The following is a 17,928-nucleotide window of genomic DNA, read 5'->3' as shown; positions in this document are numbered from 1 at the left end:
GTTACAAAAGATCCCGATAGCTAATTAGCAGGGAGAGGCGTATAGATGTACACGGTGGCACCGACGACTGCCATTATCAGACTCGGCGAATTAATGAGGGTGAAGTTAGTGCTCGCGGTCAGGCGCAATTGTGTTGCTTTGTCGGCGGCGAAGACGCCTGCTCGTTTGTTGGCTTCGTCTCCGCGTCCGTCGTTGTGTGTTGCGAAACGAGCGATGGGCGAGAGTGAGATGAGATGGGGAACATAGACATAGAGTAGGGAGAGAGGGGGTAGAGAGAGAGAGAGAGGGGGTAGAGAGAGAGAGAGGGGGTAGAGAGAGAGAGAGGGGGGGTAGAGAGGGAGAGAGGGGGTAGAGAGAGAGAGAGGGGGTAGAGAGAGAGGGGGTAGAGAGAGAGAGAGGGTAGAGAGAGAGAGAGGGGGTAGAGAGGGAGAGAGGGGGTAGAGAGGGAGAGAGGGGGTAGAGAGAGAGAGGGGGTAGAGAGAGAGGGGGTAGAGAGAGAGAGAGGGGGTAGAGAGAGAGAGGGTAGAGAGAGAGAGGGTAGAGAGAGAGAGGGTAGAGAGAGAGAGGGTAGAGAGAGAGAGGGTAGAGAGAGAGAGGGTAGAGAGAGAGGGTAGAGAGAGAGGGGAAGGGGAAGGAAGACTTTGACTTCTAAACAACTTTTATTGCCGCCAGCAGCAAAAGCACTGGAGGCGATTTCAATATGAAATACACAGTCACCAGCAAACAAAAGAAAACAAACGTTACAAATCGTTACAAATCGACGCGCTGTGGTGCTGAAAGCACCGCGCACAATACAAAAGAAAAGTCACGTGGTTGTGGTGTCATCGCGCAAGCCACGGTGACGAGCGAGCGCTTCAGAAGGTGAACACCACGAGGGTGCCGTCCACGCTGGTGCAGAGGGCCTTTCCGGCTCCCCAGCGTTCGAAGAAGACGTGCACATCACCAACATGTGTGTGGTATGCGTGCTCCAGCCGGAGCCGCGCCTTAAGCAGGCCTCTGAACACTGGAAGAAAGAGGAGAGCAGAGAGTGAAATCTTTCGTGAAATATTTCAACGAAGAGAAGTGCCGACTACACCGAGCATCTTCTTGTTTCCTCTGATCGTGAAGAAAAGGAGAAAGAGGCACGGAGCGAGGCGATGTTTCGAGGTTGTAGGGCTGGGCTGTAAGCGTCCGCTCGTCACTCGGGGCCCGCGTCGTCAGCGGGCCGCACTTGTGAACAACGAAGGGGCCGTGGTAACCCCCCGTGCGCGTCACCGACCTGCTCGTGATAATGAGCACACGCTGCGCGTCAGTCAACGTGCCATCCCGGTGGTCAAGTCGCGTTTCGCAGACGCGGCTGCCCGAGTGTGGAACTTCCCCGTAGGCTTCCATGCCTCTTCCCGCCCCGGAGATGTTGTGCCTGGCAGACCCCCACTGGCGGGGTGTAGCACGGACCCAGCAGCATCACACCGTCAGACGTCACCACCCTGCCTGACGTCACCACCCTGCCTGACGACGACACCCAGTCTGACGACAACACCCAGTCTCACGTCACCCTGTATGACGTCACCACCCTGCCTGACGTCACCACCCTGCCTGACGACGATACCCTGCCTGACGTCACCACCCTGCCTGACGACATCACCCTGCCTGACGTCACCACCCACCCTGCCTGACGTCACCACCCTGCCTGACACCACCCTGCCTGACGACACCCTGCCAGATGATACCACCCTGCCTGACGACATCACCCTACCTGATGTCACCACCCTGCCTGACTGCCCAGGCACCACCGCATCGCCACTGACAAAGCGGGAACCTCAAAAGCGTTGAGCGGTCGACATTCGTTGGGACCCTGGATTCGCAATAATTCAATGTAGAGCCCTTCTTGCGTGCGAAACAAACAACAACAACAAAACCCTCTCATGCGATTACTACGCATGCAGCCAATTAATAACGCAGTCTAATAGAATAGGCGGCCGAGTTAACGCTCCACAAATTAAAATAACTCTCGTTGGCTGAGTCATCAATATATATATACGGGCGCAGCGTATATGGACCCACTTTCCTGGCAGGTCTTTAATTGCTTTCTAGCCGAGCTGCTCCAATTACTTTCAATTAGAGCCAAGCGTTTCCCCCTCTACATTCAATTAAAGCAGCACTCTGCAGACCCTCATGCCCCCCCCCCTCTCCACACCACCCCCCACCACCCCCGCCCCTCGCCCTATTCCAAGCCGCAGTCCCAACGATTTGACCCGACAGAGGAGATGGTTCTGTCACGTTCGTATTTCGTTTTTGCGCCGGCGGCGGTAGTGGTGATAATACAATTAATATTAAGTAAAATTTGTATTGCGCCTTTCATCGGCCTTTTCAAAGCAGTAAAACACTCGGCGTGAATATAACTCGTGATGCCAATTTATGAAAAGTACTAAAATAAATGCTAAACTTTATTTTCTGAATTAAATAATAGTTGAATAAACGGACGCGTATGAATAAGTTTAAAGACCGTGGTTAAAAAAAAATCACTACGCAGACTCAAAGATGCCTAGATCTCGTAGAGTAGAGTTCCAGATTGTGGGGGCCACGTGGGGAACGACTCTCTCGCCCATGCCCATCGACCGAAGCCTCTCGCAACCTGGGAAAGCACGGAGGAGATGTCCATCGCCTCCCTGGCCCTCCCTCCCAGATTTTAGAGACCTTTAGGGGACAAATGTGTACAATGTGTCTCTTAGGTAGGCTGGGGCGAGGTGGTTGAGAGATGTGTATCTTAAACGAAACGTTGTACCGTGTGAAACTGGAAGCCAGTGCAGAGAGTGATGGCTAAACTTAAACTTCTGTTAATATATACGTGTGTACATTTATTTACCCAGAAGTGCATTCATTACAAGAACAGATATGTCAAATAAATGTGTTTACCCAGGCGCGAGTGTTAACAGTGGTCAGTGCACTCATAACAGAGATATGTATAATCGGGTGACGTTTCAGGCCATGGACCATGCAGAGCAGAAGGGAAAAACAGCAGTGACGCACTGACGTCGAGACCGTACTTTACAAAGTGGGTCATTGATCAAGTGCGATCGATGATGGCGAGCTGTGGCACTGTAGTTAGCGGCACTGTGCCGTGAACCCAGCGGCCCGAGTTCCATCGTAGCGCGTCGCTCATGTCAGCGATGGGCGATATCTGTGCCACCCCTCGAATGCCCCCTTCACCAACTCGCGCTGAGCAGCGTGCCACTCTATCATAAAAACAACCCCCGTGGCCGGCACGCCATAAGGAGGCCCTCATCCAGCAGCGGATCGACAAAGGGCTGAACATATATATGTATTCTACCTCGTGAGAAAGGTTTTCGCAGAGCCTTAAAAGTTCTTCGTCTTCGTATTGATCGCCTTGATTGACTTGTGCGGCCAAAAAACGATGTTGAGTATTTTCTACACGTGGAGAGACAGTGAAGTTCCCTGAGAAGACCGACACAGAGTAGGAGAAGACGCTCAAACTTTGCACGTATAGGTTGGCAGCCTGCTTACTGCGCTACACTGACTACTTCCTGCAGGTAGATGACTTGGGTATGTATGTACTGTATATGGAACTTCTTTCACACCGTACGTAGCCAACCGTGCTAATCGGAGGTGCGGGGGGAAGGACAACAAACTAAACACAAAAAGCAGTTGTAACGAAATTACTTTTAAATATAGATAATTTAAAAGTGCATAGCTCCGCTGGCTTCCTAATATCGGAAGGAAGAGCGTTCCAGATGGCCGCAGAAGCACATCTGAAAGTGCTCGATGCGGTGACAACCATCTTTGTTCGATGGCCAGCCAAAAGTCGCTGCGAGGATGACCGGACAATGGGTTCTCAGTACGATCCACCAACCCTGCCCCCAACGTGCTACATTACAGGCGTGCGACACCACACTCGCTCATGGCCAAACCATCATCAATGCACCCGATCTGATGGGATCTGGAAAATTGAACAGGCCTGAGCATTGGTTAGTCCTTGTGTAGTGTCAATGATTCGGAGACAAGGTTTGTAGGAGCCACCTTCTTTATTATCAATGTTCACGGTCTCTTCCACACACTCTCCACAGTCGCTTAGCCTAGCCTGTACACAACACTAGCCGTCTAACACTGACTGCGACAGCCAACAACTATCCTGCAGCGCAATGTCTAGCGAAGACGGCGGCGACGAGATGACAGCAACGACGAGACGAGTCCACTCCCAGAACCGGCAGCCTCGAACCCCCACTTTCAGCTCCTTTTATGCTCCCGGCACGGCCTGGCCCCGCCCTGACCGCGTCTCCCTTCTCGAACCCGCCAGCAGGTTCCAGGGGCCTCCAGATGGGGTCCTCCGTGACCATTGCCCTAGTTCCTCCGCTCTGCCAACACACCGTGCACACCCTCACCTGCGTGTGCACTGTGTCTGTCCACCACAGTTGTCGCTGGTGTCCACCAGCCGGCGCTATTGCACTACACTTGTATGGGGACCTGCTTGGGAATGCCACCTGCTGGTGACTTGGGCTGAGGGATGGCCAGAAGATAACAGTGCAGAAGTGGATTCTTGAATGAATCTGTGATGAACTTTGAGTTTCACGCCCTTGTGTATGCGAGGTATTTTTATTCCACGTACTCCAGTTTCCTATTGCTTGCCATATACGCGATATTGGAATTGGCCTCCTTGAAATATGCTTTCTCGGATAAATAAGGCACATTGTTATAAATATATACACACACGGTATAAATACACACAAACAAGAGATTTTGCATTGAAGTGGTAATTACATTTTTGCCATCTGGGCTGAGGAAATGATCATAAATTAATACAAATCCAGTTATTTAATGATCATGTGTACGTTAACCATACGAAAACTAATATTTGGAATTAATAGCCCCACACAAATGAAAATTCACAATTTTGCTGGAACTGGAATTATCTGCTTCAATTGCCATTTATTTTTTAAACAATCCACTAAGTTGTTCCAAATAACTAATGAAAATACGTGCATTTTCCAAATTCTCGTTGATTATGTTTTCTCTTCTTCACCTTCTCTGACAACGTGTAAACTTGCATAGAAAGCTCGAATTCGTATGCGCTTGCAGTGGCAGTTATTGCTTTAACTTTTAAATAAACATGGGTGCTAGTGTCAAACAAGCATGATGAATGCGTTTTGTCGGGAGCGCCTGGGTTAAGCCAGGGCTATGTGCGTCGCAACATTTCCAACTGCCGGCTGCAATTACGTGTGAGCTGGGCAATTCCACCAATTCATCTTGCATGCATACATAGGCACGTACATACTCACCGTCACTTTATATACAGCCCTTTGTCAATCTACTGCTGGGTGAAGGCCTCCACACACCGTTGGCTGTCCATAGGGGCTGTTTGAGCACGAATCAGCATGTTGGTCCGTGTGGTTTTGGTAAACGGGTGGCCCGTGACTCGTTCATTCAGATATCACTCACCACTTGTGCCAGCCGTGACCGGTAAGCGTCGTCAGGGCGTCGGGCATCGTAGCACAGTGCATGAACCACTGCGCCACCGCTTACCACCCCCCCTCCCCCCCCGTAACTGTGCCGTTTATTTATTTATTTGATAACCATTGCCGCCTTCTGGAGTTTCATGATAGCAGTATTTAATTCTCGAGTTGTACGGCGTGTTGTTCGGTATGATGTCCAACGTTTTCATCCACGCGCAGGAAGCTTCTTCATGCTGTGCCTGAATAAGCCCCCAGCATGCGGAGTGAAACGTCGTTGGGGGTACAAGTCAAAAGTACACCAGAAAGTGGCTCAAACAGTAAAGCCTAAAGTAAGAATCCAGGTGCTTCAGGCATCGGTCACCACAGATGTAACGGTACGGCCCCTTTTCCAATTTATAATCGCCGCACAACCATACCATTGCATGAAATGCAATCTGATATGAATTACCGAAACGGAGTTCAACATTCGCGCAATTCAATTTAATTTGAACGTATTTTTTTTGTATCGCCAGTGCGTCACTGCCGCCCGAAGCCCCACGTATTTTTGTTGAGAATTTTGCTGTTGTTTCTTTTCATTTTGATGATCGAGGGCCGAGTTGCGTGGGTACTGCCGGCTCGAGGGGTAAACGCAGGGACTCGTTTAAAAAAAAAAATCGGCAAAGCCTCATAAGCGAGAACCACGCCGGCAGGATCTATGGGAACACTTATGTGGATTCAAACTCTTGAAAATATTAATAATTATCTCTCAAGGCTCGGTTGGGGTTTAGTGTGGGCAGCAGGGTGAAGAATTAGCAGTGTTGAGTGTGACCCATTTGTAAACTTACGAGTTTCATTTTATCATCAAACCGCATGCCCCATTGCTTTACAATTCGGGGCTTGTGTTGGTAGCAAGCAGATTAATAGGAAGAGAACCCAAGCTGTGATCAGTGCTCACTACAGGCAGTGCCAAAGGGAAACTTTTTAAAGATAGTATGTTATAAGTTTAACATTTATACTATATTCTCCGGATTGTGAAGCATCGTGTCCTCCTGTATTATGTAAAAGTTGGGGATCCGTCTTATGATGTGGTAGGCGTGCGTGTAAGACCAGCTTTGTACAAGTTTATGGACTTCGAGCGCGTGTGGGGAACGTCTTACTTTCCCCAGGGTCTTATAATCCAGATACTGCTATTAAGTGTGTATGTATTTAAGGATGTGTCGCCATGTATTTGTTATTTCAGTTTTTTGACAAACGTATTTCAAACAGAAGCAGTTGTTGAAGTCGTGTGTTTTTGGGGAACAAGGCTAAATGTAGTCATTATAAATAACCAATCAGCCATGATAATAATGAAATATTTCAATCAGAAATTGTATCAATTAATGCATTTTCCAAGAAATGTCATAAATAACTGAAAATGAATTAAAATGTCCACGTTCATTAGGTGAGTTATACTTTATAGTTTTAAAATCCCGCAAAAATGAATCTCACAATTATGCGCAGCAATCACACGGGGAAACTGTTTTAATTGCGCAATTAAATACCTTAACGTGCTTATCTTAATTGACTCAAGGTTTACTTATAATTGTTGTTCTTACAAAAACATATATTTTTTATAAAAACATCACACTTTTTATGTTTTTTTTGTTTTTACGAGCCAGAAAAGCGTTGTGTCACTGTGAATGGACATATTTATTTTTATTCTTAGCATTGCACTGTGGGGAAATTGCTGTTAGCGAGTGCTTGTGATGGCCAGCATAACACAGTGAAGGGGCATAGGGATCACCACCACCACCACCACCATGCCCTGCCACACCTTTGCCTCCATGAAGCTGATGTTGACGACGCTGTACCAGGCACTCATTTAAAGCTGGAGCAATGTATGAGATGCCCTTTGGCAGGTGATCCATACACAACTTGACACTAATGGTGTGTACCATGACCACTATGGCACTACTCTCCCATAACTGACACACACACACAAAACAACAACAACGATCAACTATTTAGCCTTATAGATTGTTGGCACAAGTCCCGTTAACGAGCACCTGTCAAAGCTGGCATGGGGGTAGTGTGCGTGTCTCCCTGGGCCGTGTTTGTCTCTCCAGTTATGATGTCCGCACACCACTGCAGGTATGCAATTAAGACTGTGTCAACTCAGAAGAGAGCCAGAATAGGTTCCGATGCTGTGTGCTATTGACGTTATCCGTGGCCAGTAATTTCAAGTCAGTTGGCTTGAACGATCGTGCAATGCACAAGCCACTATGTCGCTGCATCCCTACCCACACAGCCCGAGTTAAATCGTCATTTATTATTGTCCTGTGACAAAAATTAATAATCATTGTTCACTGCATATCCAGATATTGCCCGTGTGGTTATGTAACAAACTGCATGACTAATGATAAAGTATTGGATGTCTGGGTGGCTATGAATAAACCATAGGGTCTTTCCCGAGTGGCTGACAAGGGATAATGTCTGTCTCAAGGTACCGAGCCAACAACCTCTTGTACGTTCCTGAGTTCATGAGCACAGTTGAAAGGTCAGAATTTTAATGTTCTGACCAAAGTTGTAAATTGGATACATTTATTAATGTCTTTGGTCACAGCACAAAGACAACGTTCCGCAATTAGTTTTAATTTTTCCATTGAAATTCATCACTCAGCTCTGGGAGTAAAATGATTAGCTGGTTGTATAGTTATGAATTTACAGCTAATATACACGCTTACCACTAAACGAGCATTGTGCTATACACACACACACACGACTTTCCACTTCATGCCCACCTTTTAAAAAAAAAAAGAGTAATTTGGCATTTTTTTTATATGCATGCATATATGGAGCTTACGTGGTAACTTAATAATTAAAAGTGAAGTTCGCATTAAATGCCAAGATTCTTACACATGTAAGGATAAACATTATTTCAGGTGGTGGAGTGAAGATATACAAATTGTTTCATACAGATATGGGCCTTTATCTAAACAAACTTTTCCTCAATTAATTATTATTTTCTCAGGTTAACTTTGAACGGGCAATAGTCATACTTATATGCAAAAGGGATGTCATCATTTGTCCCCTTGGTGATTTTATGTAAACGGTCACGATTCTGGCCCACGATTCGATTGTATAATTGATTTAATTTGGTCTCGTTTGTACGGTCTCCTTTGAATTATCTGTCAATTGTAGGGGGTTTCCGTCTTATTTGTTGCACGAGCCTAAAATAGCATTTACACATCATACTGCTATACACAAAAATAATAATCTATGCCTCGAGTTTCCTGGCCGACTGCTGGCCGGGCTTTTATTCAACCCAACAAAACTCTGCTGCTAGCTGGGTAACTGGCTAAACGGGTTATTTTCCGTGTAACAAACAAACGATTGAATTGAAATGGCAGAAGAAGTTTGTAAGACACGTGTAGTGTACTAATTCAGAGACGCTAGGAGGAGGCGTTATTCCTCTTGTTAATTCCGGCTCTCACAGCCATCGGCGATCACTCCATACCGGGACAGCCAACATGCTTCCAGACCCACAGCTTGAAGAGGCGAAGACCATGACGACAGCAGCATGACGAGTTCCATTCCCGATTGCAGCAGCCCCGACTGGGGGTCGGAGCTCGCCTTTTATTCTCCCCAACGTTGCCAGGCTCCGCCCTCGGCCACGCCCCCCTTCTGGGTCTCCCAGAAGGCTCCGGGCTTGGCCCACGGGTCCAAGTGGTAGAACGGGCTGCTACCCATAATCCCATTGGCTACCAATCACCCAGCGCCACGCGCTACAGTGACTCATTTAATGTCACTGCGCATGCAATAGGCAGTGACAGCAAAGAGGTGGAGTAGCGAATCAGGGATAATCTAAACAACATAAAAACTCACAATATTTATGATCTCGGCATTTTATTATTACTACATAAAATAGTAGATTACCTTTTAGTGCTCCGAGTACAGGATTGTGAGAAGAGTATTAATATGACAGCTGTCTCTTTATGTTCTGTTGCAGAGCGATATGTTCTCTGCTAGCTAATTTAACATGTATGTTTAGTACATTTTAACTAATTAATTCTTACATGAATAATGCGATGCAATTATCCTGAAAGTAAGATTCATTTTAATTTACGACTCATTACATATTGTATACACTTGATATTTTGTCCTGAATGATCTCCACAATTTTTCTTTATAACCCATAATAACGCCTGACAAAACAGAAACATTTGTAGCAAGCCTGGTTTTGCTTAATCACATCCTGGATTAAGCTTTATAGAAGGCTGTGAAGATGATACCTGGCTTAAAAAAATACGTGGAGAGACACACGCTTATTCAAATTATTGGTTCTTTCGGTAAAGTCACGTAGAAGGGAAATAATAAAAAATATAAAACAATATTATTTCCCTTCTACGTGACTTTACCGAAAGAACCAAGAATATGAATCCCTGCAGTCACAAAAGCTTTAAATCAAAATTTAGACACACGCTTGTTAATTTGGTGATACTCAAGTCGGTATTTGACCCGGTGGTGCAGAGGTGGGAACGCACAACTCACAATGGGGAGGATTTAAGTTGATATCCCAGTGAGAAGTTGACTCAGCCCTTCATTGTTCTGGGGGTCGATAAAATTCGTACTACTTTGTGGGCTACTCAACAACCATTGTCACATGGAAAGACCCCGCAATGGGAACGTAGAATTTCCACGCCTGCCTCAGGGCTGCGAACAGGAGGCAAGCACCTCTCCCATTCGCTTGCGTGGGAAGCCGCTGTTTTTTTAATTCACTCCTACAGCCACTTCATAATTCGAGGCACCGCTTAAGCGCGTGCACCATAATTGGGATCGTTGAGAGATTTCTTTAAAAAAGAAACACGCACATTTTTTCCGACGAACTTTGGCAGACGTTATCCAGCGCTACGGTGAACTGCACACGCCTAACTACCCACTGGGCTACTACCCGAGCAGCACCACCCTGCAATGGACGCTGCGGAGCGAGGGGCCGCGCATTCAGATCACCTTCCTCGACTTCGACCTGGAGGCCGACGGCCACTGCGTCTACGACAGCCTCAAGGTGAGCGCTCCCTCCCGCTCACGCGCGCCACGATTCGGCCAAACGCCGCCAAATGTCACTGGGTTGGTCGGGATGTTTGGTTCTAGATTTGAAGCTTTCGTGACTGCAAGGATTCATATTCTTAGGTTTTTTCGGTAAAGTCACGTAGGTGAAAATTTTAAATTAATAAAAGTAAACTTGATACAGCTATCGTGCTGTGACGGTTCCACCTGAATACGGAAGCTTGTGTTGCCTCCGAAACGTCGTGACTTTTATTTAATATTTATTTTACTTTTATTAATTGTAATTTTTCACCTACGTGACTTTACCGAAAAAACCTAAGAATATGGGATGTTTGGTGGTTCGCTGATTTCACTCTTCGTGTCGCCGGTGTGGCTATGGAGAATTTTAAAAAAACGTCGTGCTTGACTCACAAGATTGTCACGTTTACAAAGACAGCATTGATTACGTGCCAATGGAATTGGTCACCTTCTGACCAATAACCTCCGATCAGCACGATTGGCACGGTCGGCTTAGTAGGGTTGCGAAAGAAAGTCAACATTCATGCAATCGACGTTCCTCGCCGGTGGCTTAAGAATGTCCGTGACAACCAAATAATCAACATCAACGAAGGGTGACGCCTCGCTCGGCACTGCCCTGAGCTTCATCAGGTTATGAACTCGCAAATCGAGTGAGGCCGCTTCGGCTCACTGTCACATCACCAAATGGAAAAGCGTGGGTACATTCGCATTAACTTTGTCATTTTGGCCAGGCTACTATTAATATGCTAATGATTTAAAACTTAAAACAAATCTATTTCCGTGGGATTCAGCAGACTTCTGTTTGGATGGGCTACTTTTAATCCGTTAATTATTTCACGAACTTTTCTTCAAAGAAGGTACATTTGTAAGGGATTTGATTTAAATGTATGCGTCGTGCACTTGGCTATCGAGTTACGTTTTTTTATTACAATTTAGTTTTCAGGTTACATTATATTGACAAACTCAACACATTTATCCACAACACCGTGGTCTTAAAATAAAAATATAAAATAGGTGACGTTGAAGGCAGTGGCCGTTTTTCAAAACTTTATAAATCAATTGCGTCATCCGTGTGCTTTTAAAAAAGAAATATTTCCAAAACGTCACCTATTAAATATATTGTTTGTTCTTTTAAGACCGCAGTGCCATTGACGAATGTGTTTTTTTTTATAGTTAATTGTACTTGGGCACTCCGTGATCTCCACATAATGTGTCTCTATATTAGCCGTGCTGGTCCTGTGGGTTCGTAATTGAGTGTAGTTTGTAGCATCGTTTAAATATTTACTTATTATTGGCACTGTGAAGCCAAGTCGTGGCTATCAGACCTCGACATTGGCATTTAGCTCGTGAACATATTGCCACGCGCAAGAATAGAATTGATAATGTGGCGTGCCAAGCAGCACTCTGTTAAAACCACACTAATTATCTGCGTTGGCAGTGGCGCACAAGTACCTGTAGCCTCCTGTCGATGGGCTATGAAGAAGAGTCACTGTCCAAAACATCACCTACCTTTACACGTTCCCTTTTGAGGCCACAGTGTTATTGACGAATGTCTTTCGTTTTTTCTGTGTTAGTTTAAAATAAATCCATTTCACTGGCCCCTCAACAGACTTCAATTTCAGTGCGCTACTTTTAACGTTGTTATTTATTTTTTCCAATGTAATGTTTCCCCTTATAACGGCACGAGTCAAGATGATCATCAGTCAAGAATATATATATTGCATATACAAAGTACGATAGTTCCTGCTGTTTCTAATGTCTGCTTAACCATTGCACATACGTGGCATGTAATGGGATCACGTGAGCTCTGCAGCCACTTGTGACCGCTACAATAACTACAGTGTAAAAAAAAAAGTCTAATCTTAAATATCAGCGATACCGAATCGTGAAAATTCATCGCATCATTGGGGGATAAATTAATTGTTTAACCTCGAGACAGGGAAGGCAAGAGTGGGGGGACACACCATAGGAGAGAGATAGTGGAAGGGAGAGAGTAACAGCGAGTTAAGAGAGGGGAGGGAGCGGCAGCTGGGTTGTGAGAACTCTATATGACGGTACAGAATAATAGGAAGGATTCATCTTCTTGGTTCATTCGGTAAAATCACGTAGAAGGTAAATAATTAAATAATGAAAATAAAACATCATAAAATAAAATTCTCACGACGTTTTGGCCACAACACAAGCAGCCGTCCTCGTGTGAAAAAACAGAGTTGTCGGAAAGACAGCGCTCCAATGAACACTGCTAAGCTTGGCAGCGTATTCAAGCTGGGTGGGAGGAGAAGAGCGCCTTGACAAAGGAGTTTACATATCAACAGAGGAATTTAGCATAGAAGTAGCTAGTGAAAAATTAGCATGAAAACTTTAAATCGAAATAGGAAGGATACGAGTGAAAGTAAACACGTTGTCCGATTGGTCCAATTGTGGAGCAGTATATTTACTTTTAAATTGTGTTACCCATTACTAAACCAAACTAAACTTTTTATTTTACCAGGTCTGGCCCACTGAGCTACATAGCTCTTTTTAAGAGGCGACCTGGCCACAAATTATAGCTCCTCGAAGTGGCTTATCATGTGGAAATGTATAGCAGCCAATTACTCTAAAACGCATGCTTCTAAATGTGGAGGGATAACCCGTAGGACCCGGAAAAAAACCAACGCGACCACGGGGAGAGGGAGACACGCACACTCCAAATATATAGGTGGTCAGGGTCGGCATTGAACCCACGACCTCCTGCCTACCAGGTGAGGTAGTTAACATCTCGCCACGGCGGCGCCCTTACAACAAAGGACAGAGAGAGAGAGAGAGAGCGAGACAGCGAAAGGGCAAAGCCATGACAACAGGGTTCACCACTTGAACACGCAGACTTCTATCAGGGTTCACCACGTTCATGGCGTTGTCTCGCTGGTGGGTGGTGGTGGTGGCGGTGGGTGGGTGGTGGTGGGTGAGTGGTGGTGGTGGGTGGTGGTGGGTGGTGGGTGGTGGTGGGTGGATGGTGGTGGTGGGTGGGTGGATGGTGGTGGTTGGTGAGTGGATGATGGTGGTGGTGGTCGTGGTGGTGGTGGGTGGATGGTGGTGGTGGGTGTTGGTGTAGGTGGATGGTGGTGGGTGGATGGTGGTGGTGGTGGGATGGTGGTGGTGGTGGGTGGTGGATGGTGGTGGGTGGTGGGTGGTGGTGGTCGTGGTGGGTGGGTGGGTGGTGGTGGGTGGATGGTGGTGGTTAGTGAGTGAGTAGTGGTGGTGGTGGTTTGGCAGGTGTACGATGGACCCGACGCGTCGTCCCCGCTGCTGCTGAGCGCGTGCGGCGGCGAGCGACCGGCCGACGTCGTCTCCTCGGGCGCCGCTCTGCACGTGGCGTTCACCTCGGACGCGACGGTGGAGTCGCGCGGCTTCTGGCTGTCGTTCGTCACCGTGGTGGACGGTGCGGGGCCGAAGCTTTCGCGCACGCAATGCGCCCCCCCCTCTCACACACACAGACAAAGACTTAACAGATTGTTGGGGCGAGTGCTGTTAGGGAGCACCTATGAAGGCCGCAACGGCACACGAGGGGGTGGGATGCCAGCACCACGCCCGACCGCCTTTGTCTCCCCAGTGGCGATGTTTACACACCGCACCAGAGCAATAATTTTGAGGTTGAGTCGGCCTAGGTGGGGGGGGGGATCAGGACCGGTTCAGGTATCAGTTGTCGCGAATAGCTCGTTGTGCTAACCACTGCGCCACCGCTCCCCACATGACCCACAAAGACAAAGGTCCCTCCGTATAGCCTACAAGGCTGTCGAGGGCAAGGGCTGTCAGTGAGTGCCTATGAAGGCAGGCACGGAGTACGGGCGAGTGAATTTTCAATTTAAAGCTTTCGTGACTGCAGGGATTCATCTTCTTGGTTCCTTCGGTAAAGTCCCTTCTATGTGACTTTACCGAAAGAACCAAGAAGATACGGGCGAGTGGTTTGACCAGCACCACGCACAGTCACCGTTGCCTCCCAAGTGCTGATGTTTGACGCGCAGCACCAGGCACCCTTTAAAGGCTGAGTCGACCTATTCGTCACTGATGTTGCCCGTGAGCTGGAATCGAACTCGGGTGACCGGGATCATAGCGCCTTGCACTAATCACTGCACTTCCATCCCCCCCCCACGCTCACACGAGCACGATTGTTCACACATGCCGGTCAACTCGCTATCGATTGCAGAACGTGAGCTGCTTTGTTCACTGAGTTCCCGAAGAAGCTTGTCAGCGCGTGGAGGGAAACAATAATCGTGAATAATCATTATAAATTAAAATTAATAAAACATCAGACATCACCCGAAAACATGTTGGAAAACTATACAGCACAACCGCAAACATTTTTTGTGCGTCGTAGTAAAGAGGAGCGACCCGCTAACGTTACGAAAATCAGAAGTAAAAACACGACGACGCAGCGCCTAGCTCTGCCAAGAGCAACTCAGATGAGTTGAGAATTTTGCATTTACGTAACAGCAACAAAAAATCACAATGATAATGATCACAATAGTCAGAGACGCTGCCGTTGTGTGCAGTCAATCGATTCGATCTCCTGGCGCGGCAGTTGACACGGCCGGTGCAAGTTGCATGAATCTTACGGCCTCTGTCCACCCATCGAGCGTAAAATGTTGCACCACCGCCATTCGTGGCGGGTTGCGGGTGTTAGGGGGCAAAGAGAGGCAGTTGCCCCCACCTCTTCCAAGAAGATGTCTGGCCATTATGGAAGAGTAGACCAAAATACCTGCGAGAGGGGACTCTCAAATGCTCCCTGTAGTGGAGCAGTCGCATGAGCAAGCAATCGCAGGGCTGCACTTTAAGCCATTTTCATCGCAGCTAAATGGAAGAGACTATTTCGTTCGTTAAGGAGAGGGACGGCGCTGGGGAAGGCGAGGCTCTGGTGGAAGGCGCTGGAGGTGTCGGGGCACAAGGTCACGTGTTACTCTCCATGCGCTGTCGTGGGTGATTGCAGATAGTACAGTTGGAGACGGATAAGCAAAAGTCGACCTCTCTACATAAAACATCAATTTACAATTTACATAACGCGCCAAGGCCCTGCCGCAAAACGTGATAGATGAAGCATTTATTAAAATAGTTTTTTTTTGTCTGCCAGCCAATGCAAATATGGATCTATGCAGCATTTGTTATAGCCGACAAACTCAGCAACACTTTTAGTTTCATTTTTATGCCAGAGGCTCATTCGCAGAGTTAGGCCTGTTGTTAGACAATTGCGGATAGGTTACTTCATCCCATGGTCTTTCTGCTCATGTCTGTAACATGTTGAGATACGGCTACATTTTTTTCATGCGAATGATTTAAAATGGTCAGCATTGCATATACCAATTGGGAGGAGCATGCACAACATGACCTGTGGCCTTTGTCTTCCCAGAGATTTATGTCGATAAACCTACGCCAGGTATTCACTCTGCTTGCGGTTGCACCCGATTCAAGAGCTGAATGGCTCACAGGGCTATACCTAATAAATGAACTTGAACTTGAACCTCGGGAAAACTCAAGCCCGGTTCAGAGATAGCAGTGATTTATTGTGTTGTGCATGACCAGGAATCGAACCTGAGTGACCAGTGCCATACAACAACCCCCGGTATTGTGGTGCAATGCACGAACCACTTCACCAACGCTCGCAAAGACAAAGATCCCCCGTATAGCTTGAACAAACTGTTGGGGCAAGTGCTGTTAGCGAGCACCTATGAAGGCCGGCACGGCACACGAGGGGGTGGATGGTCAACACCACGCACGGCCGCCTTTGTCTCCCCAGTGGCGATGTTTTACACACAGCACCAGGTACTCATTTGAGGCTGAGTCGATCTAGGGGAGGCCCAGAACCAGTTCAGATAATCGTCACTGGTGTTGGCCGTGAGCGAGAATCGAACTCGGGTCGCCGGGTTCATCTCGCATCGTAGCGCTCTCCGCTCCACTACCGCTCGCTCAGACACACACGCGCACATGCGCACACATTCTCTCTCACACACACATACACGCAATAGTGCCAATAACCACTTTTCCGTCGCAATTCTTGGGAGCACTGTGACATTTACCTATGACTCTTTCATCTAAATAACATTCCAAGCCACGGTCTTGCCGGTGCCGAGCCATCCTTGAAATTTCATTCAGATTGGTCAGAGTTCAAAAACATATCGCGGGCACAGACAAACACGCGGGATTTGGCGGGGGTCTTGCGAGCGCTGTGTGCTTGCCCTTTGGCCCCTTCAGCCCGAAGCTCAATCACTCCATCTATCCCCTTCAAATGTTGTCAACTTGGATCAAACGATCCAGCAGATATCGCGGATAAAAGGGAGACGAGCGGATTAATCCAACCTCGCCGTCGACGGGCCGCGGACTCCAAATTGAGCGATTATGGTGGAAATTGATCCGCGGGGCGATCGATGCTATTCGATTACGTGACTGATCACGGCGGCGCTTGGCGCAAGTGAACGCCCACACTTAAAACAAAAACAGAGAGAAAGAGAGGCGGGCGCGTAAATCAGCACGCCCCGTGTGGGAGCAGTGGCTCAAGGGGTTGGGGTTTGGCAGCAAACGGCCCATGAACGATCGTTTAGCTTAAGAGCGTGAATAAAGCAAGGCGGCTCTACCGCAGCGCGATGATTGTGCGTCCGCGGAGCGGCGGGGCTGGTCGGACTGCCGTGTGTAGGGGAGCCTGGTGGTCCTCACTGCCACCCGAACGTTTCATTTTTAAATCCTTTATATTAAGTTCGCTTGCTTGCTTGCTTACGACCGTGCAAATCTTTCGGTCGTTTTTTTACCCACTTCCCGTGATCCAATCGAGCTGACATTTTGCACACAGACTCGTTGTGCGTGACAATTAATGTTCGTGAAAATGTTTTTCCAAAATTTTACACTTTATAGAAAAAAACAATTATTATATGTAATTACCAATTGCTTAATGGTGGCAAACAATCATCTGACCCATAGGTGGCAGCCATCTCAAGCCAGAGGACGAGAGGACTCTAGCCGCCACGCATATAAAGGATTTATAGTGAAAAACTTAGTTTTTACGGGTTAATTTTTTTCCGTAACAAATGCGTCGTTTGTAGGGTTCCTGTTGTTGTTTCTGTGTGCGCGAAAATATTTGCGGCGTGGTCGCGGCAATGGGCCTCCCAGTCGCGTTGGCTTTGCGTCAATATTTCATGCATTTAAATCCAGTGCTCGAGTGGAGGGCACGCGTTCTAGACTCGTGTGTAGTGAGATGTTTCGGCAGTATCTGAGCGAGGCACGTGTGTTTTATTGAGGTGGAAGCAACGGCTCAGCGATTGTTGTTTACTCTGCAGACGAAAGGTCCCTATGGTGAACTCTCAACACAATTGAGACAAATTCCCATGCTGGACAAAGTGGGGGCTTTTTCCCCCTAGCATACAAAAGTGGCCCATATTGAACAAATAAAGTCGTTTACTTTTGGAAATGAAAAGTA

General features: G+C 47.3%; 1 protein-coding gene across 1 annotated transcript in view; it reads left to right on the top strand.

The window, feature by feature from the left end:
* Positions 1–17,928, top strand: part of LOC144727580 (plasminogen-like) — a 79,660-nt gene that overhangs the window by 9,323 nt on the left and 52,409 nt on the right. Inside the window, exons 4-5 of the mRNA XM_078606475.1 lie at positions 10,301–10,470; positions 13,743–13,908. Of these exons, the coding sequence (XP_078462601.1) occupies positions 10,301–10,470; positions 13,743–13,908 (336 nt within the window). The remainder of the gene's footprint in view (positions 1–10,300; positions 10,471–13,742; positions 13,909–17,928) is intronic.

Source organism: Lampetra planeri, chromosome 26 (genome assembly GCF_965212315.1).
Source record: "Lampetra planeri chromosome 26, kcLamPlan1.2.h2, whole genome shotgun sequence".
NCBI lineage: Eukaryota > Metazoa > Chordata > Hyperoartia > Petromyzontiformes > Petromyzontidae > Lampetra > Lampetra planeri.
This window is presented reverse-complemented; position numbering and strand designations above follow the sequence as displayed.